Source organism: Lathamus discolor, chromosome 5 (genome assembly GCF_037157495.1).
Source record: "Lathamus discolor isolate bLatDis1 chromosome 5, bLatDis1.hap1, whole genome shotgun sequence".
Taxonomy (NCBI): domain Eukaryota; kingdom Metazoa; phylum Chordata; class Aves; order Psittaciformes; family Psittacidae; genus Lathamus; species Lathamus discolor.
This window is the reverse complement of record NC_088888.1, coordinates 2,200,331-2,221,847: the sequence shown is the minus strand read 5'-3', so window position 1 is coordinate 2,221,847 and position 21,517 is coordinate 2,200,331. Positions and strand designations below refer to the sequence as shown.

General features: G+C 47.4%; 1 protein-coding gene across 5 annotated transcripts; it reads left to right on the top strand.

Annotated features, from left to right (window-relative positions):
* The first annotated feature begins 14 nt into the window (after window positions 1-14).
* PACC1 (proton activated chloride channel 1) lies at window positions 15-21,453 on the top strand. Of its 5 annotated transcripts, none has more exons than XM_065679379.1 (8): window positions 15-33; window positions 7,444-7,540; window positions 9,063-9,272; window positions 10,706-10,860; window positions 12,338-12,480; window positions 17,385-17,529; window positions 19,401-19,505; window positions 20,757-21,453. In XM_065679379.1, exons 2-8 carry the CDS (start codon window positions 7,501-7,503, stop codon window positions 20,916-20,918), a joined length of 960 nt encoding a protein of 319 aa, XP_065535451.1. In that variant the 5' UTR covers window positions 15-33; window positions 7,444-7,500; the 3' UTR covers window positions 20,919-21,453. The 5 variants fall into 5 exon arrangements, with proteins under 5 accessions (XP_065535451.1, XP_065535452.1, XP_065535447.1 ...); XM_065679380.1 differs by lacking the exon at window positions 15-33 and adding an exon at window positions 3,324-3,530 and having other exon boundaries at window positions 9,171-9,272; XM_065679375.1 differs by lacking the exon at window positions 15-33 and adding an exon at window positions 3,325-3,530.
* Window positions 21,454-21,517: the final 64 nt, after the last annotated feature.

Here is a 21,517-nt window from a genome sequence, read left to right as displayed (position 1 = left end):
GCCGGCGGCGGGATGGGGCGGCTTTAGGTGGAGGTACGCGGGGAAGTGAGAGCAGGGAGAGAGCAAAGCACACCGAGCGCTGTGCTCAGGTCTTACAGGGAGGGCCCCTCACTACAACAGGGACAGTGAGGGGCTGGAGCGGGGCCAGGGAAGGGCAGCGGGGCTGGTGCAGGGCCTGGAGCACAGCGGTGATGGGGAACGGCTGAGGGACCTGGGGGTTCAGATGGAGAAGAGAAGGCTCAGGGGGGACCTGATGGCTCCCTACAAGTGCCTGACAGGAGGATGGAGCCAGGAGGGGCTGGGCTCTGCTCCCAAGGAACAAGGGATGGGACAAGAGGAACCGGCCTCAAGCTGCCCCAGGGCAGGTTCAGATGGAGCTGAGGAACAATTCCTGCCCCAGAGGGTGCTCAGGCATTGGAACAGGCTGCCCAGGGCAGGGCTGCAGGCACCGGCCCTGCGAGTGCTCACACACCGTGGAGACAAGGACTCAGTGCCATGGGGCAGGGGTGGCCTTGGCAGTGCTGGGGAATGGTTGGACTGGATGAGCTTAAAGGGCTTTTCCAACCCGGTTGAGTCCATGATTCTGTAATTCTCTGGTTCTAAGTGTGCGGTGCTGCCCTGAGGAAGGGCCATGAGTGGCGCAGAGGGAGCGCTCTGCCCTGCGGGGCATGCAGCAGGCACGGTAACTGCTGGCAACTCTAACAAAAAGACCCCTCAGGTTTCATCCTTCTGCTCTGAAGCTTCTGTGCTTGCTGGTCGGAATACTTGTTCGCAAATCAGCACACGAAGGGCAGGTTTCATCTTCTATGACTTTAAACTGTCTTTATAGCCTAAGAAAGGAGAGAATAAATAGGAAGTCCTCAAACGCTGTGATTTCCCTGTGCTATAAATACAGCACAGGGAAACACTGGGCTGGCAGAAAAGTAAGCAGTTTGATGTTTGTAACCCTATATAGAATTAAGGAAATGAGAACCTTTTTACAATTTAGATACATGTATCACATCTCTCACTGCACTGCTGGCAAGTGAGGACTTGAAGGATTTAAAGCCTGGATGTGTAATGCCGTGGTACCCCGTCTTCCCGACTACTGGGCTGTAATCCAGATCCCTGTTTGGTACCTCTGCTCCATGTACAGTGTTTTGTGAAAGCTGAACAGTTCAAAGGACCTGGACAGCAAACAGGAGATAGAAACATCCTTGTTTTGAGGATTGTTTAAAAACTGTGCTTGTATAAAATCCCTGTGTCTGCCTCAGAGGAAACCTGTTCCATGCTGCGTGAGCTAACACCCACAGGCTGTCCAGAGGCAAGCAGAGCTGAAGTGGCTAATCCAGAACCACATCTCCATCGTTCTCTTCTGGATGACAAAAGCAGCTCAAGATGAGAACTCCAGGGCAGTGAGGACATGTCACCACAGTATGGGGATGATGACCACTGGGGCACATCCCCACATGAAGAGCCAGGCCAAGCCTGTGGAGCCAGGCAGCTCCATGAGGGAGCCGGCTGCCGCAGGCTGAAGCTGGTGCTGCAAGCTGAGTGTTGCTCCTACGTGGTTGTTGCTGTGATTCTCCTTAAGCAACAAAGTTTGCCTACATTGGCTAAACAATAGCTGGGCTTCACAACAGGCTTCTCATCCCAGCTGTCCATCACGTCCATGTGCTGACTCCACACACTACAAGGCAGAAAAAGGACCTTGAGGAAGGCTTTGGACCAAACAGCTCATGAATGCTGCCATTACATGCAGAGCTCTGGATTTGCCTGGTTGCTCTGCCTGCCAGTCCCCTACGTGGCTTTCCACAAAGCCCGTGCTGCTGGGAAAGAGGCAAAGTCCAGTTTGTCGGTTTGGCTCAATCACATTATAGATTTACCTTTTATTCTGTAATAATAGTTTATCAGTGCCTCCCCAGGGGAGGGCTGCAGGTGCTGAATACTAACCAGCAGCTGCCTGAGGTGTTAGTGATTTGGGGCTCCGTTAGAGCCTGCCTTTGAACCTCTGACATCTGGACATTGAGTAACAAGAACTAAAACGTTTTCCTTCTGAAAGGAGAAGCTGTATATTAGCATTGCTGTTGTCAAAAGACTTCAAACCTCGGTTATTAACTTAGAGGTGTGGGTCTTAGGCATAGGGAAAAGGTCTGAGCGGCTCCTCTACAGTGTTGCATCTCAATGCAAGAAACGTTGTGCATGCTTTTCCCAGTGATGAAACATTAACAATTACTTCCGTGCTGGGGAGGAAAATAGCTGCGTAGGTATTTGTGGACGGGTGGCCCATGAGTCAGCTCACATGTGGTTTTGGCTTTTATCTTCACGGAGCACCCCACTGCTGCTGCTGCTGGGCTGGTGCAGCACGGGTGAGGCTTCACATGAGCCCTGCAGAAGCTCTGTCTGCTTTGCCAGGTGCATCCATTGGTTTGGTGTCCTGCAAACAGCCCTGAGCAGCGAAAAACTAACAATTAAAAACATGAATGGTGTGCATCTTGGGGAGAGCTGGCAGGATGGGTTTAAATGGCTTTTTCCATCGAGTTCCTTCTTGCGTAGGGGAATTCACGTTGTGAAGTGTGTGGTGTGGAGGAGGCTCGTTTCCCTGTCACCACAGAGTGCACTTCTGTGTCCTCAGTAGGGAGAATCCCAGCCTGGTTTGGGTTGGAAGGGACCTTAAAGATCATCCAGCTCCAACCCCTGCCACGGGCAGGGACCCCTTCCACTGGAGCAGCTTGCTCCAAGCCCCTGTGTCCAACCTGGCCTTGAGCACTGCCAGGGATGGGGCAGCCACAGCTTCTCTGGGCACCCTGTGCCAGCGCCTGAGCACCCTCACAGGGAAGAGCTTCTGCCTAAGAGCTCAGCTCAGCCTCCCCTCGGGCAGGTTCAAGCCATTCCCCTTGGCCTGTCCCTACAGGCCCTTGTCCCAAGCCCCTCTCCAGGTTCCCTGCAGCCCCTTTAGGCACTGGAGCTGCTCTCAGGTCCCCCCTTCAGGAGCCTTCTCTTCTCCAGGCTGCCCCAGCCCAGCTCTCTCAGCCTGGCTCCAGAGCAGAGCTGCTCCAGCCCTCGCAGCATCTCCGTGGCCTCCTCTGGCCTCACTCCAACAGCTCCACGTCCCTCTGGTGCTGCTGCCCCAGAGCTGGGTCAGGCCTGCAGGGGGGGGTCTCACAGTGTTCACTATAAACCCTGCAAGCCCCGGTTACGCGGGTGAGGCGCACCCGCGCCGCACTGTGCGGCTCTGCGTTGCGCAGGCCGAGGGAGCTGGGCAGGAACGGCCGGGCCCTCCGCGGAGCTCGGCGGCCATCACCGCGGTTGGACTACACCTCCCAGCAGCCCCCGCAGCGCGGAGCCGAGGCCGCGGCACCGGGGCGGGAAGCAGCCGGAGAGCGGGCGGTGGGTCCGGGCGCCTGCGTGGCCCTGCCCGGCCGGCTCGGCTCGGCTCGGCTCGGCTCGGCTCGGCTCGGTCCGGTTCGGTCCGGTTCGACCCGGCCGCGCTGCCGCCGCCGCCCGCCGATGCCATGCTGAGACCCGATGTCTCCGCATCCTACCAGGAGGTACGAGGGGCAGGGCTAGTAGCCGGTGACCCGACGGGAGGGGCCGGGGCAGCCCCTCTGGGCAGCGGTGCCCTCCGTGGGGCTTGCCGAGCGCTGTCGCTGTGGGCTCGGGCGGTGAGGGAGGTGCCATCCCCCGGCTGGTGCAGTCCCAGCCCGGCCGGTGCCTGCACCGGCACTCGCAGAAAGAGGCTCCGGGTACGCTCCGTGTCATGTTTTACCCATCAGCGTGGTTAAAACGGCCGGGAACGGCTCTCTAGGAGCATGGGCTCGGTACAGCGGCCGGTGAGCTCCGTCGCTGGGGTTTCCATGGCCAAGAGGGCTTATGTCGGGCGTGCGAAGCACTTTGGTACCGGAGCTGTGGCACCCGACACTGAAGCCGCATTATCCTCCTGAGCCCGAGGCAGCCCGTGGTTTGCATATCAATGTACGGGCTCGTTCCTATCGCTCGTGCTGGGGATACGAGCTGTTGGTGCCAAGTTCAGTAGCGATAGACTTGCAGCAGAGCGCTTTTGTTTGCATCTTGCAGGCGAAACGGGTGCAGATGTTTGCCTTCCTCTGCATGTGATGGGTGCTCTGGGGCTCTGTTTTAATGTAGAATCATGGAATCACAGAATAGTTTGGGTGGGAAGGGACCTTAAAGCTCACCCAGCTCCAACCCCTGCCACGGGCAGGGACCCCTTCCACTGGAGCAGCTTGCTCCAAGCCCCTGTGTCCAACCTGGCCTTGAACACTGCCAGGGATGGGGCAGCCACAGCTTCTCTGGGCACCCTGTGCCAGCGCCTCAGCACCCTCACAGGGAAGAGCTTCTGCCTTAGATCTAACCTGAACTTGCCCTGTTTCAGTTTGAGCCCGTTACTCCTTGTTCTTTTTTAATTTAGTAGTGTCTGTTTAGTTTCCATCTTCTAGTTTTTGTGCCAGGCTAGAAGGCATTGGAAGGTGATGTATCAGTGGAGCAGCAAAAAGCCTGTATGGACAAGTTCTCCTTTTATTTAAGAGGGTTTTATCCAGAAGGATGGTTTTATCGCATGGTTATCAGGATGAAATTGACTCATGTAAGAGCTTGCATGTAGGGAAGGTACTTGAGAGTGTTAATGAAGTCACATCGATGCCTGAAGCGTGGCCTGGACTATGCATGTTACACTTCTACCATGTGTATTACCCAGCACTGCCACTGCTCCATATGTCAGGGATTGTCCCAGATGCCATGCCCCAAGTCTAGATGTTGTGTAAGTGCAGTGGCTGTGTTTCCATCCCTTCTCCAGCATCTGGGGCAGTCTGTGATGCTCCTGTCCCTAGCAGGGGCACTCACATGTCTGGAATTGCCTTTTCTGATCTTCTCTTTGTTCAGTGCTTTTCTATGTGCAGGCATGAAAAGGAGCTGCCAGGTCATGGGCAGGCTCCTGCTGTTGTTTCGCGCTCCGCTGTAAGTGCTGAACCCAGAGGAATGCTGAACAAAGGTCTGTTCCATGCCCTTCCTGCTCTTGACATCCTATCCTATCTGCATCCTATTGCAAGCTTAACTACCCTGCACATTTGTGTTCCTTCTGCATTAGCACCATGCTTCACCTCTTTGCCAAAAATAGGATGCAGGAAGAGCTAGCCTGTGAGGGTGAACACTGCTGGCATACACCAGCTTCACTGTTGTCTTTTGCCTTGATGTGGGGATTCTCTCAAGTGTGAAGAACCTGTCGTACTGTGCTTCCTGTCGCTATGAGGTTGTAGCTGAGTGTGCCTGTGAGCTACTGGGTTTGTAGGTCTGTGCTGCTGCGTGCCTTATGGCATCTGTTGGCTTAGAACATGGTAGCTGAGCCAGGAGCAGTGCTAGGCTCCTGGTGGCCTCAGTGGGTCTGCGCAACTTCTTGCCAAGTCAGGTGTTCAGCGTTTGCAGTGGCATTAGTTGGTTTTAGAGGTCTTACACATCAGCTGAACCTCCTCACTGTGCCTCAGGCAGTGTTGGCACTCCTGCTTTTGACTAGCTGTCCTCCCCTGGCTTTATGTGCAAAAAGCTTATGAAACCGTGTCTGCCCAGTGAGCAGAGATAAGAAACCATAGTTGCATGTTGTTTAGGGGTTTGGTTTGTTTCTGATGAATACTGAAAGGTTAGCTTTTCTGAGTTTTTGTTCTGTGTGTTGAAGAGTTGCTGTAGATGCTCTTGAGAGGATAAGAGATGTGGCATATTGTGTTGTTTGAACTTGTGCTGGGATCTCCTTGTTGTCAGGAGCAGAACTTGCTTAACCTCTGCATACCCCCAGTGGATGAGGTGCCTGTGCATTGGGAACTGTGACTGAACCAGAGAGGTGGTGGAGTCAGCTGAGAAACAGCAGTGACTTTATAACGGATGTTATAAACCTTTTGGATCAGCTCTGTGTAAGGGATTTGCATGAGTGTAATTTGAACTGGTTTTTTGCCGATTCAGCTGAACCGGTACAGGAGGTTCAGGAATCATTCTTCTTATGTCAGAATAGCTTATTTTGGGTCAGGTAAACAAATAAAACTGGTTTGTGTGTTTCTGCAAAAAGGAGCGGGTGTTAATTTAGCCGTATTTTATGAAGATAAGTGAAAAAAGGATCTTCTACTGGACCCTACTGATGAGTTCAGCCTATTAGTTACCTGTTCGCTCCGTGCCTCACACCATGGGAAACCATGCCTTATTTATGTGCAAAGCATTTAAAAACAACTGGGTAACTGCTTTCAACTTGCTTTGCATGGTGGAAATCAACACAGGAATCCAGCAGGAGGTGATGGAGACTTTACGTCAGACTGCGAAGACGTAAAAGGAGTGGACTCTTTCCTAAGAAGTGCAAATGATGGTTTGTTAATGGTGTAATGATGGTTTCAATACTGAATTGAAGTTGGGTGAAAGAAAAGCACTTCCTTATGGATACACGGGCGTTACTGTTGAGTAAGTTGGGGGTGTGAGGTTTAATAGCAGTCAGTGTGGCTGCTGCATTAACTGTGCCCCCATTTTCCTTGAAGTGGGAACAAAGCTAATCTTCCTTACCTAGTGATGTAGGCGATGCTGAGTGTTTAGCTTGGACAGTTACTGTGCGGCACACAATGTGCAAGGTTTGCCTTGCTGTAACTTGTTTGTCAGTCCCTGCCACAAAAGAGATTTGGAAAACATACAGGAGATACTTCATATATATATAAAGTCTAATGCTTCACGATCTCCTGTGGTGCCTCTCTGATGTGACAAGCTGCTGCGTTTGACAGAAGTATCTTGGCAGTTTGGGCCCAGAAATCTGAATAGCAAAAGAAGAAAACATCTGGTTTTGGAAGGAGTGGAAGAATAGTTAGTTGCATAACCGCTAATATGTAATAATATGTCTAGTGAGCTCAACTAAGTACCAGAAATGTGGAGATGTTTGACTGTTGTCTTGTAATGACCCACTACCTATGTGGCTGAGGCTGCATTTGAGTTGCTTGTCCTAATACCTGTCAAAATGCAACTCGCTCTTTTTGCATCTCTTTCCTAAGATGTGCTAATGCTCTGTGTGCTGGTATGTGCTGTGGTTTGTCTATGTCTAAAACTACGTTGTTGAGTGATGAAGTTCCTGCTTATTTCAGAGGACGTTGTCCTAATTGGGGGTTTAAAGTGAGCTGAAGCTGCCAGGGGAACAATTGCTTTGATCTTGAAAGAAATGGTGATGTTATTGGTGAAGTGGCAGGGTAGAAGTAGGTTAAATGTAATGTGCTGGTTCTCTTTTTGCAGCAAGTCACTTAATTTTTAGCTGTGGGTCTACATAAATGTGGCTCTAGTTCACAAGTGGAGCAGATGTTGGGTGCTCTTGGACTGGGGGCATGTTCTTGTGTGTTTGGTTAGTTGGAGCCTCTTTTATTTGTACCATAGAAATTCCAGCAATTGCAAGTTGAGAGCATGTTTGGAAATTGAACCACTGTTTTAACTACACAGCTGAGTGAAGATGTGGAGCGAGCATCTGAAAACCCAACAGATGAGAGAGAAGGAGCGATGGAAGTGCATGAAGATGCCAGCTCTGTTATTCTACCAGGTGAGATGTATTGACTCAGAGATTACCCATTTTAAGTGCCTGATAAGCTGCTTCTATGTATGGATTTGGTTGTGGTTTGTTGTATTTATCTTTTTTATTGCACTTCTGAAAGCAAACAAGCCACTAAAATACTTATTTGGGGGAATAAACTACTGAATTACTTATTTGTGGAATAAGCACTCATGGAAAGCCCAGGAGTTTTTCCAGGGACTGAGGTGAGGACATTTCTCTGTCATGAACTGTGCTCAGTCAAAGAAGATTGAGCATACCTGGTTCTGAGCTAGCTCAGTAGGTCATCTTCCTTTATGCTGTATCTTACCTGAGTTGCAGTGGATTGCAAGTAGAGTCTGTGCCAGGTTCACATGAGCAAGATGTGATATTGAACAGATGTGCTTTTACACAGGTTTTAGTTAGACTGTTCAGACCTGCTTTGTAGGGTGAGGACAGTGCTAAGTGGGCTGACTGCAGCTCAGGTGTAGGCATTAAGATAAGCCAAGCTGCAGTGAGAATTGTCTAAATGCTTTACAGCTGCTCAAGACATACTTGTTTCCATAGTGCAATTTTATGCGTATTAGTGTCCTAATTTCCTTGGCTGTGATCTCTTGGGAGTGCATATGTGACTATGGTAAGAGGTTATGTGTTCAATAGGATTTACTAAAAGGCTGGTGTTTGCTGTGGTAAAGAGCAAACACCAAACCATGCTATTACAGTTGAAGGGCAGAATGTGGCAGGGCCTGACTCATTAAATTACACTACACAGAAGAGCCGGGGTAAAATACGCCTACTTATCTCCTTTTATATGTTTTAATGCTTCTGGTCAAAACATGGTGTGTAAATCAGGAGCACGTGAGCATTTTCCTTAAAAGTATTGGCAAAAGAAACAGTGAATGCAAAGAGTATGGGGAAAGCAGTGTCTGTGTACAAGTGAAACTAATGTGAAGATCTTCAGAGAATACGCTTGGGGGGCAAGGAGACTGAAACTTTCTATAGTACTCACAGGTTATGAACTAGAGGGTAACAAATATCTAGTGACTTCTGCTGTGGTGGAGATGCAGTGAAGATAGCTGTGGGTATAGCACTGCAATATTAAATCTCTCTGTTGATGCCTATGCTGCATGTGTAAGAGTCACTTCAGACTGGTAGGGGGAAAAAGGAGTTACTTTTTCTAGGAGGAAAGATTGACTATCAACAGGCTTGTTTTTTCCCCTTATGAACTTTGAACTTTGCTTCTGAGTTGTCCTTCTTGAAAACAACCCTTGTTTCCTGCCTGCCTGTCCTGAAGCGCAGTGCCAAATTCAGCTAATGAGAAAGAGGCACAATCTGTGGGTGATTATAGCTCATGCTTGAGAAGGAAGCATCTGTCTCATCATCAAAACCAGCAGTAGTTGTAGGGATTTTTTTTAAATCAAGCCAAGTTTGAGGGTTACTTTCCTTGAGTGACTGATCTCTCAATGAACGCTTCATAAACTCAGCCTAAATATCTGTATTTTGAAGTCCTAATCCATATTCTGTTTGGTTCCAGACAGTGAACTGGGGACCACTGCCCCTTCTTTGCGTTTCAGCAAGACCTGCCTAAAGAATGTTTTTTCAGTAATTCTCCTGTTTATTTATCTGCTGCTCATGGCTGTAGCTGTGTTCCTTGTCTACCAAACCATCAGTGACTTCAGGGAGAAGCTCAAGCACCCAGTGATGTCTGTCTCTTACAAGGAAGTGTCCTTGTATGATGCACCTGGTAAGAGTGGTAACAAACAGAATGGGTTAAGTTGACGTTCACATTTATCTTAGATGGCTTTAAATGTTTGGTGTTGATTCTCCAGAGTGGTTCTAACGCTTTGACCCAGGTCATTCACTTCCCTGTGTTTTTTAATCTCTGTTGTGTTGACTTTGCACTGAAATGTTGATATTGTGTGGGAGATTTTGACAGCTTTCATAGAATCATAGAATAATTTGGATTGGAAGGGACCTTAAGAACCTCCAGTTCCAGCCCCCTGCCATGGGCAGGGACACGTCACAGCAGACCAGGTTGCCCAAGGCTCCGTCCAGTGTGACCTTGAACACTGCCAGGGATAGAGCATTTACTGCTTCTTTGGGGTGGAGTGTTAGGTAACATTTCATAGATAAAAAGCGTTTTTAGACTCTGGAATTAGTCTTCTTTTAGAGAAAGGAGGTGATTCCTTATGGAAATAGTCCCAGACTTGTATTGTTCAAACAGGGTAGCACATAGGATGTGTATCACGACTTTTTGCTGCACTGGGCAGTGAGATGCTGTTGACGGTAAAGAAGGTGAATTTCTCAAACCAACCGCAAAATAACCACAGTACCACTTTCTGCTTGTATTGCGCATTGTTTACAACTTGGTATTACATCAGTAGGCAATGCAAGTGGGATGTGACTGCAGGGAACAGTGTTGGCATCAAAATGCAGTGTGGCATCAGACAACTGGGTTGCAGCTCGCAGGAGGGATTACGCCACAGAAGCATTTGGGAATAATGCTATCTATTGTTATTATCTTTGTAAATTATCCAGTAAGCATTCATAAATAGAGCTGTGGTAGCAAGTGCAGCTCGAACAGTCGTAGGGCAGTTTCCAGTTTAAAAATTACGCTTTTGTTTGAAGTGATACCACATTTTGCAAATGTAATTGTGGCTGAAAGGTGTTTCGAGTTGTTGCCATATTCCTGTAGTTGTTTTTCTATATGGTCAGTTAGGCTCAGGTCTGTAAATAGATCCTAGCATTCAGACCATGCAGATCTGACTGTAAGAGCAGGCTTCCCACCACCTCCCCTTTTGTTTTTCCTCATTTGAGGTTTTCATACAGCAACAGGAAGCAAATGTCACTTAAAGCAGTAGAGCAACATGCATATAAATCCAGAAAGTATTGTCAGGGGTCCCTGCCAGACAGGGCACCTCAGCTGGGTGGGTTAATCATATCTAATACTACACATCACAGGGGGCTTTTGGTAGTTGGTCTAGATTATCTTCAAGCAAGCTTGTTTCCAATAATAAATGTGGCATATGTGGTGTAAAAGGAGTTTTGGTTTTGGACCTTGTGTTTTGCTAGCCTTCTACAGCTGAGGTGACTGAGGTTCTTAAAGCATGCAGACTTCGGTCTGAAGTGGTAGGTTTATGGTATATATGAATGTTTTTCTTTCTCTCCCCAAAACAGGTATTGCCTTTTATCCAGGCAAGGCTCGGCTGCTGAGCTGCAAGCATCATTACTATGATCACATTCCACCTCTGATCAATCCAGGTCAGCCAGGAGACATTGAATGCACCACTCGGAGAATCAACTACACAGATCCTTTTACTAATCAATCTATGGTAATAATAATAATACAATACAACAAAGCTTATTTGGGGGAAAGGGGGGTATTCTGCTCCTAATGATATTTGAAAGTGAAAACACTGAGTGCCGCAAAAAAATCCTTGCTTCTATTTCCTTTCTTCAAGCCATCTGTCCTTTTGTTCTCAGAAATGTAAAATACCCCAGTCAGTGTGTGTGTGTGTGTTATGGAACATCAGCTGTCACGTGGGGGTGTGCAGCATGAAAGCCTGAATGGGACAAAATAAGTCGTTTTTCACAATGAAAGTCTCGCTTCATTCCTCTCCTAAATGAACAGCCAAGCATGCTCCTTGATATGGTAAATCTGGCTTTGACTGAAAGCAGGAGCAGTTGTTCTCTTAAAGCAGGAGAGCTTATCTCTTTTTGTATGTTTGCTGGGAATTAGGCACTATTTTTGTCACACTTGGAAGAATTGTAACTGGGCACCAAGCGTTTCGTTACACTGAAATGCTGTGAGCCAATAAAATGGGTACACTGAGTGACAGTCTGTCTTAAAGCACCCTTAAAAATGCAGTCTAACTTCTGTATAAATAGATGCTGAAAAAAATGAAGTCTTAAATGTGTGTATCTAAATTAATTGCTCAGTTTTTTTTGAAGGCAACTAAGTGTGAACAAGCAAACTGTATAGGTACCCATTTAGTCAGCTATTTCCTCTTCATGTTTTGCCTTTTGTCTAGTCTCCGTTTCTTTCTTAAGGGAAGCAGCTCCTTAGTGTATGTGAAAGTAAATAGGTGCAAGTCTAATTTCTGCCACTCACATGCTCTTTTTGCATGTTTTAACGAATGAAGAACCTGCATTTTATGGTGTGTGGTACATTCATTTAGGAACTTCCTGATCCAATAAGCTCTAGTCCTGCAGAGGAATGGAGAGGCACTGGAGGCAGAGACCTCTGAACCAGTCAGAGTCCTGTTCACACTGTCTTGAGTCCTTTCTCAAGCAGCAGCTTGCTGTTTGATATGTTGCCTGCACTACATTAAGTTGTATTTTGCCTGCCAGCATTTGTTGTTGTGGTTTTCTCCTTGTGGCAGCTTACTTGAGGTGCTGGGGGCTGCGAAACTGTTCCTCTGTTTCACATCAGAAGCCCGATGTTCTTCTCCACACCAGACTCCACACTGACTTGTTTCATGTCAAGAGCTGAAAGTCTGTAGACTTTACTGCTCAAAACAGCTTGGATTGTCCTGCAGAATGCAGGTTCCACATGAATTCAAAGACTGATACAAACTAAAGCTGATTTCTTAGGAAAACACTAAATGACGATGTAAAGGCTTCATCCTTAAACTGAAAGGAGAGATCCAACTGCCATTCTTAGGTATTGTAATAGGGGCATACTTAGTAGCAGCCAAGAAAACCTCAATGTGTATTAGATTTCTATACAGTAGTAGTGACGATGGCAAATTCATGAACAGGACATGAGGATTCCTTTGCTACTCTCACCACCTCTCTGTTTGCTTACAGAAGTATGCTTTGGTTGTTCAAGGCCCTCGTGATGTGAAGAAAAAGGAACTGGTGTTTTTGCAGTTTCATTTAAATGGAACAGACCAGGATTTTAGTGCCATTGACTACCTTCTGTTTTCTTCTTTTGAAGAGTTCATCAACAGGTATGTAAAGGGCTGAGCCTGTTAACTGCTTTGAACTAGCTGCAACAAAACTAGTAAAAGCAGGGCCTTTTTAGCTCAAATCAGACTGAGATCAGATCCCTAGATGGATTTGTTGTGATTTCTCTGGAAGCTTGGCTGTATTGTTTTGCATTATGAGCTTTATGTAAGATTCTACGGAATGTGATAATTGCATAGGTGGGGTTTCAAATTTGCTTTTTATTGGTTTGTCATTGGTGCCATTGGAGTGACTGATCCATCTTCTCATTTTAGCTGGAGTGGAATCATAGAATCATACAATAGTTTGGGTTGGAAAGCAACTTAACATCACCCAGTTCCAACCCTCTGCCATGGGCAGGGGCACCACACACTAGATGATGTCACCCATGGCTCTCCAAGTCTCACCACCTTCACAGGGAAGAGCTTCTGCCTTAGATCTAACCTAAACTTGCCCTGTTTCAGTCTGAACCCATCACCCCTTGTCCTGTCGCTGCACTCAGTGTCTCTTTTATAGCATCCTTCAAAGCTTGGTGCAAATTGTATGGCTTGTCTTGCTCAGTATTGAGTATTGCTGTGTGGCATCCCAGGGCAGGAGCTGGACAGGCGCAGGGCAGGTTGAAAGTTTGCCTTTACTCCTGACTCTGAAGTGAAGCCAGATGAATATGTGGAATGTACTCATCCTGTCCAGCTTTCAGATGAAGAGAAAATAGAAATGAGTTCTGGTTCATCAGCGGATGCTAAATTTAGTTGAAGGGAAGTCTGGGCTAAGATGCATGTAGGAACTGTTGTGTGTCCTTCCATACTGCCTTGAAAACTTCAGTTACTGGCCACTTTTGACTACTTTTTCCAGACCAGGTGTCTCACTTACTGGTTATGTGAGCATATTCTTAGCACTGTGTCCAGCAATTCATGTAAAGTGCTATTAAAGATGCTGAGATACATGCTATAAAACTCCTGCGTTATCATCATGACAGCTTTTTGCCAGGGCTGCAAAGGGCTTAGGTTGGGATGGACAGGCAGAGTACTGTAAAATAAATGTGTAGGGATTCCATCACCTTAAATCACAATACAAACCCCCTTGAAATTGGTGAGAAGAGTCTTGCTGTATCTACACCACAGTGTGTGTAGACAATGTTACGTGCAGCTTGCTTTGCTTTAAATAGCGATGATCACATCAGTGAAGGCTGCTGCAAGCATCAGCCATAAGCAGTAATAAAAACAGTATCTTGAGATTTGTATCTTTGTTTTCTGAAGCACAGCAAGTGGTGAGGGCTCAAGTAAGGTCCAGTTGTTTCTGTCAAGGGTTTTATTCTCTTCTGTTAGAATTGGATGGACAGACTACAGTGAATCTGGCACTGCTTGCTAGTTTTGTTCTGGCCTTCACAGAACACCACTGAACTGTGTGCTATTGTTGGCCTGTGAGTTGGAGGGATATAGGCACTGGCTTCTTTCTTCTCCTTTCTGTTTTTAAGCCAGCAGCAGCTCCTGTCTCTACCATATTAATTGGAGGGAAGGAAATAATGAAACCCTTAAAAGTGTAGCTAAAAATACAAGTTCTTTTACTGAACTGTCATTAGTATAATACATGGGTTTAAGAGTGCATTACTGACAAAACTATTGTTAGCACAGCATGCAAAAGAACTTGTGGTCATGTAAAATGGTGAATACCAGTCTGAACAGATCAGAGATTATTTAAGGGTCGAAACAAAGCTCCATGTTCATGTCTGTGGTCTGGATTGCTGTGTGCAGAGAAACAAGTTATAATATAGAAGGGTCAAAACTTTTGGTCCTGTACCATCAGAACCTCCGTTAGACCCCGTGGCTGGCTGAGGGCACCTCAGCCTAGGGAAAAGCAAAGGCAATAAACACAAACTGCGTTGACCCATCTGTGGGTTTAGCTCTTGCTGGTGCATTGGAGTCTGCTGGTGGGATGTCCTAAGCTGCTTCTGGCTCCGTGAGTTGGTCCATAGAGATTGGTGTTAGAAGGATGCACTGCAGCGCTACAGCCCAGGCCAGAACTGGGACTGTAACTTCCCTCTCTGGGACAGATCCCATCTGTCATGGTCTGATGTTATCAGTCTGTGCTGGGCAGTGGTTACCAGGGAGCGTTGGCTGAGCGAGGCAGTGGCCTCATGCACGTCCCTTTCCCTGCTGCGATGTAGGAATTCTGGCATGGTTTTGAGGTGCAGTTGATAGCCCGGGGAAGCCTGGTGCAGGGTATTCCATTCACGTAAAAGACCATGTAGGAGAGAACTGACTGAACACAACAAACAAATGTGCAGCCTTTTCAGGTTGTCTTTGGGGTAAAGGAGTAAAAAGAAGCTGCCTGGAGAATTGATCTGCAGCTTAAAGTGCCTATATCGTGTTCACTTAGTGTGTCTGGGGTTTAAGCTGTGTTATTTGCCCTCTACTATCACTTATGCAAAGCTTTTGCTTCTCTTTTAACTCTATGGCAGTGGTTTGGATTATGGGCACTTGCAAAGAGATCCCATCTGAGATCATTCCCCCACAGCTTCTCCTAAGATATTACTAATCTTTCTTTTTCAAGCCTACAATTACAGTTGAAGGCAAAGTACACTGCTGCTGTCTGCCTACCATTGAAGTTGTGGCTGTAACGTTCAGCTCTGTGTCATAACTTCCTGCCTCAATTTTCCATGTTGGTTTGGAAAGCATTTCTAGGATGCTGTATTTAGTCAGGCATTAGGCATATGACTGGCTGGCAGGGTGCTAATTCTGTATGTTCCCCTGAGTGGCAAAGCTGTGCTCTTCCTCCTGTCCCATCAGCTGCTGCTGTACCCACATAGCGAAGGGGGAAGAAATCATTGTCACATTAGGTCTCCCTGTGTCATTGGTTTGCGTGGTCAGGAGCAGTGGGCTTTGTGCTTTAGCTTTGCCCATGTCTTTCTTGTGGTGCCCTGCCATCCTGTTGGGATCACTAAACAAGCACCTACAAATACATAAAGACAGTGCTGACTTGGACTATCACTCTTGGGATGTCATCTGCCTTGATGGGCAAAGCATGTTAGTTTTTCTTTCCAGGAACTCTTCTCCTTTCTGTTTGTATGCAGGATTTTTACTTTTCCTGTCTTTTTTTCCCTTAGTTTCCAGAATCAGGGTTCCTTTTGTTCCTGCAAACCAAGATGCCTTGTCTACAAGGCAGCGATAGTGCACACTGATGAATACATACTGATGGGTATTCTGCTCAGGCTTAATAGATGAGCATGCACTCCTTCATAGGAAGGCAAAGTCATTGCTCTGCAGCCAGGCCTTCAAACACACAACTCTGAGATGTAAAAATCCAGTCAGTGCTAGGACAGGACAAATCTGTTCTCTGGGGCAAGAGCTTGCTGCTTCAGCTCGGCTTTTCTTCATCTTTCCATCTTTCTCCTGAAAGACCAAATACAGCAGACCCAGTCATGCGCCTGTTGAGACCCCACTTGCAGCACTGTGTGCAGTGCTGGTGTCCTCAGCATAAGAAGGACATGGAGCTGTTGGAGCAAGTGCAGAGGAGGCCACGAGGATGAGCAGGGGCTGCAGCACCTCCTGTATGAAGACAGGCTGAGAACACTGGGGCTGTTCAGCCTGGAGCAGAGAAGCTGCGTGGAGACCTCAGAGCAGCTTCCAGTGTCTGAAGGAGGCTACAAGGATGCTGGAGAGGGGCTCTTCATCAGGGACTGCAGCGACAGGACAAGGGGTGATGGGTTCAGACTGAAACAGGGCAAGTTCAGGTTAGATCTAAGGCAGAAGCTCTTCCCTGTGAGGGTGCTGAGGCGCTGGCACAGGGTGCCCAGAGAAGCTGTGGCTGCCCCATCCCTGGCAGTGCTCAAGGCCAGGTTGGACACAGGGGCTTGGAGCAACCTGCTGTAGTGTGAGGTGTCCCTGCCCATGGTAGAGGGTTGGAAGTGGATGATTTTAAGGTCCTTTCCAACCCAGACCTGTCTGTGATTCTATGACCTTCTGTCACAGAAGCAAATTATACTTTTCACGTAGGGAGATGGATTTACTCTGAGTCAAAGCCCCTTCCCATGTCTCGAGGACGCTGATATATCTCTGCAGCCTGAAATCCATCTTTAGTAAAGCTCAGCTCTGTGCTCTAATGGTTCATGACTCATCGCAGTGGTTTCCCCCTTCATTTCAAATGAAACCTCCTTGGAAAAGCAGCTGCAGGGCCAGGCTTATTTCACAGAGATGACGTGAAAGTGGCTGAAATCCCAGTGCTGAGGAGCTCCAAGTAAACAGCACGGTTCATTCACTCTGTCCTGTGCAGTTTGTAGAGAAGGATGGAGACCAGATATGCCTTGGAGCTACCTCCTTGCCACTTGCAGCATGAGGGAAGCCTTACAATGGCTTATGCTCACTGTATTTAAAAACAAGGCACAAAGAAATCCTGCTGTTCTGGGGCTACTGGGAAAACAGCCATGATATTGGCAAAAATAACACCAAAATAATGGGAATACACTAAATACAAATGTCAAAGTATTTTAACTATGTCTGCATTGCCACCCATTCATTTGCATCCCAGAAATGGGAGGAAGCAGCCTGCCCTGCCTCTAGGCTCTTCCTTCCACCTATTGCATTGGGGTGAGTTGTTCCTGGGGTCTTGGCTCTGCTCTTTGTCCTAGAGATGAGCAGAATGAACCCCCCTATAAGGCAGACCAACCCCTGGGAGCAGGCAGAACCCCAGGGTGAAGGTAGGGCACCAGGTAACTCATGTTCTTCTGCAGTTAAGAACCCAAGTGCAGGTGCTGTCACTGATCACAGCATCACTGCTCGCAGTGCTTTAGATACGCTGAGTTTTAGCAGTTGGGTTTTGAACATGCTTTGAAGCGCCTGTAGGTCTGACATTCTCCTGCCTGCAGCAGGACCTCCCAGGCTTGGTCAGTGAAGTAACGGTCTTTTTGCTTTAGTCCAGAGAAAGCAGAGTTCATGAAGGACTGTGAAAGTTCATATTCCAGCTGGAAGTTTTCCGGAGGCTTTCGAACTTGGGTCAAGATGTCCTTGGTGAAAACGAAAGAAGAAGATGGCAGTGAGACTGTTGAATTCAAACAAGAGGTAAGAAACCCAACCCAACCAACCACTCAGAAAGAGTGCTTAGGGACGTCTTAGTTTGCTATGAACTAGTGACTGCAACGATTTCAGTGCTGACTGGCCAACTGAACCAGTTCTTGGGGCAAACAGCAACATGAGTTGGAAGAAGGGTGGGTTGGCTGGTTAAGTGAAGCATCAGGAGCTTGGGTTTTGTTTCATTGCATCCGTTCATTGCAACCACGGAGCAGGTTTGGCTGTACAGTTACTTGCATTCTTAACATGAAGAGGTTCTGTAAAAGCCTCAATGTCTGGGTGTGTTTGGCTCTTGGTGTGGCTTTGTGACATACATACCTCAGGAAAACATCTAATGGGAGGCCAGAAAATCCAGGCCTTGAATGCAGTGTTATAAGTGATGCCTGTAGTCTGAGGTAAGGGCTTGAAGAGGCCAGTGTAGAAGTACTAACATGGCTTCCTTTAGATCAAGGTGGGGAACAACTGCTAAAGGAGTTGCCTTAAGTAACAGCTAATAGTGGAAAGAGGAATTGGTTGGCACAAGGGCAGATGTTAGGATGAAGAGGTAAATATAAACCTTGTATCTTTTGTAGGATTCTTATGTCTGCTTGTTGTTTGCGTTTGGGATTTTTAAGTGTTGAGTATCCTTAGAAACATGGTGTAACTTGAACTGCTTGCATCATTTAGAACTAGAAAATAGGCAGGCGGGAGATGCGAACTTAGCTGGAGGTGAAATGAGTTTGACTTTCATTCCTGTTCTTTTTACACTAACGGACAGGGAAAGAATTGTGGTTTGGGTTTTATACCTTGCTCTCAGTGGTGGTTGGAGGGGAAGCATCCTCAGTGGTGAGAAATGAGAATCTGAGGAGCAGTCCTTTCCACAGAGTGTATCTTTCAGAGACTACACTTTACCTTAGTCCATGGTGCGCCTGGAAGGAGTACTTTGTGGAGATCAGAATGAAGCAGAAGAAATCCTCACTTCTCACTGGCAGGGCATTATGTGGGAAAGCCTTAAGGGGAGAGCAGTGCCCAGTCAAACATGGCTCAAAGGGGAAACTGAGTCAAACTCGGAGAAAGCTGAGCTTTTGGGGACCATAAATACCCATTTAGTCCAGCAGTTATGGGCTCTGACCAGTAGGTGAATGCTGTGTTGGCGTTGGGTAGGTTTTTGATTTGGTTTGTGGGTTGGTTGCTTTGGTTTTTAATAAAACCTAGGAAATAGGAATCGGTACAAACGTGAATTTGGGGTTCAGATGCCCGTTAATAATATAGTAGAAGCTGAAAGAGCTCTGACATAAATTGCACTTGCTTTGCTTGACAGTCTGCTCAATTTGCATGAGGAAGTCCATTAACTTCTCACATCTAAAGCTGGGAGATGCATACCAGGAAGATGGGTACAAATACTAGGTCACATCGCACAGTCGGTCAGTCTGCTAACTAGCCCAGTAGTCGCTAGTTGGCCTTTCCTTCCTTTTCCATTGCCTTCATTTAGCTTCGTGTACTCCTTGTTTCCTGGTGTGCAGTTTTCGTGGCTGAGTGTAGTTGGGGTGCTGGTCTGCTGTAGGGAACAGGTGAGCTGTAGAAATACAGGGTAGAGCTGCAGCAAAGGGGTTGGAGCAGAAAACACAAGGTGGTAAAGCTCCCATGTGCTCTGAGAGTTACAGTGCTGAGAAATAGGAGAAGAGTATGACCAAGTGCTGGAAGAAACATCCCTTCCCGTAGCTTGGGAGCTGCTGTTCCAGGGAGAGGAAGGCTGAATTGGAAGAGCCTGAGCAGTCTGCTCTTTTCACCTTCTTCCAAGCCTTTTCTGTTGCGCAGCAGACTCAGCGCACCAATGCAGCAGGTAACCTGCACCTTTGTGTCCTCTCTTCCCCTCTCCCCAGACCAGCGTGGTGAACTACATTGACCAGAGAACTAAACCAAGAAGCGACCAGCTGTTTTTTGTGGTATTCGAATGGAAAGATCCGTTCATACAGACTGTGCAAGATGTGAGTAACACGCTAAGTCCCTTCTTGAATCGCTGTCTGAGTGTCCACGCTCATGGTTTATGCATGCGCAGGCCTCTGGTACCTCATTCAGAGGAAGAGTGAGAGGTTACTGCTGAAATGTCAGTTGAGGCTCTTCCTTATATCCAGTAATGCATGTTCTGCGGAGGTCAGGACCATCTGATGCCTTTCCTTGGCTTGGGGACACTCAGTGTTCTGTTTGCAGCTGGAGGTACATGTAGCTAACATAAAAGCATGTCTCTGTCTTACAGCAAAGGGTAGCTTCAGGTCAAGCCTGAACATTTTTGCTTAAAGAAGTGTGCTTGGATAAACCGATTTAATGACTTTTATCAATTGACAAGCAAGAAATCTCAGCTGCATCAGAACAATAGCAATAGCCTGGTCTAGCTTTTATTTGTTACTAGAATTTGGTACTGCATTCAAATGCAAAAGTGCACTTCAGAATCAAGCTCAGTGGGATCCCAGGTGGGACCATGGGCAGGACCCGGAGTGCTTAAAAGATATGCAGGGGGGCACTGCAGGTGTGTGTGCCTTGAGCACTTGAGCTACATCTTGTTCTGGTGTTCGGGGAGGAGGTCAGATACATTTGCCCTCCCCATAAAAACAGAGAATGGCAAAGCATGCAGAGGAAACCTGCTCCATACGCTGGATTTAAATGGCCCCTTCTGACAACCAGATTCCATCACAGGATCACCTGGGTTGGAAAGTCCTTTAAGCTCCTCCAGTCCAACCATTCCCCAGCACTGCCAAGGCCACCACTAACCCATGGCACTGGGGCCTCGTCCACAAACTATGAACAAACGTAACTACTCTTGAGCCAGTTCCTCTAATTACTCCATTTCTAATTGAGTAATCAGAAACATCAAATACTTGTGGGTCTGCAGAAGAAGATGCTGCTGTCAAAGGCTGCTTTAGTGTTACACTGCTGCTTTGTGCTTTGTCTTCTGGAAGAGCTTCTTTAATGTGATTTTCTTTACAAAAAGCAAGCAATTAATTTAAATCTATTACCTTAAAAATGCCAATTCAACTCTGTCTAAAGTTTGAAATTCAGGATCCTTAAATAGCCTAAAAGGAACCTTGCAGCTGGTGCAGCGCATCCTCTTCCTGATGGAAGGAATTGGAAAACCATGGCATGACGTGCGTGGCGTAAGGGAACATGCTCCAGGAGACAGCAGTAGGTGTTTGGTAGACGCCGAATCAGATGACGGGAGTAACGTTTTTCATCTCTTCCAGATTGTCACAGCAAACCCCTGGAACATGATTGCTCTTCTCTGCGGCATCTTCCTGGCTCTGTTCAAGGCCGCGGACTTTGCGAAGTTAAGTGTCAAGTGGATGATCAAAATCCGAAAGAGACATCTGAAGAGGAGTCATCAAGTGAGGAACCACATAAACTGAGCCTCCGCAGGCTGCCCTTGGACTGCTCGCAGCAGAAGGGGTAGAGAATAACTGGAATAAGCTTCAGTCAGCAGTGACAGGCACAGAACAGGTATGTTTGTTTGCTTCCAGACAAGCCACAGCTGGAGGAGCAGCCTTGGACTTCAGAAAGGAGCTTCACTGTAGGACAGGTCTAACCAACTCACGCTTTCCTAGCCCAACTTTAACAAGTGTACCTCAGGCTATGGGGGACCAGGGGGAAAGGAGAGAGTTCAGCCATGGGCAGAACATCACCACTCCAGTGGCTGAGGTTTCAGAAGAGGGGCAGTGTTTGAATGCTGCTCAGCACCAGTGAGCATTCGAGTGCTGCAGGAGCTGGGTTCTGCAGCTGCTCCCCTCAGTTACCGCTGGGACCAGGTGTAGTGGAAGGTAAAGCACTCAGTGGGAGTTTGGCCTCCCCTCCCCAAAGTGTGCGTTGTAACAAAATACACTGGAATTCTATGACGTGGTGCTTTTGATTTTGAGTGACTTTAATATTAAACCATACTTCCAAGAAGTTGCTGTGTGCATTCTTTGGAAGCACCTGCTCTCACATTCAGCCTCACCGCTGGATCAGGCAG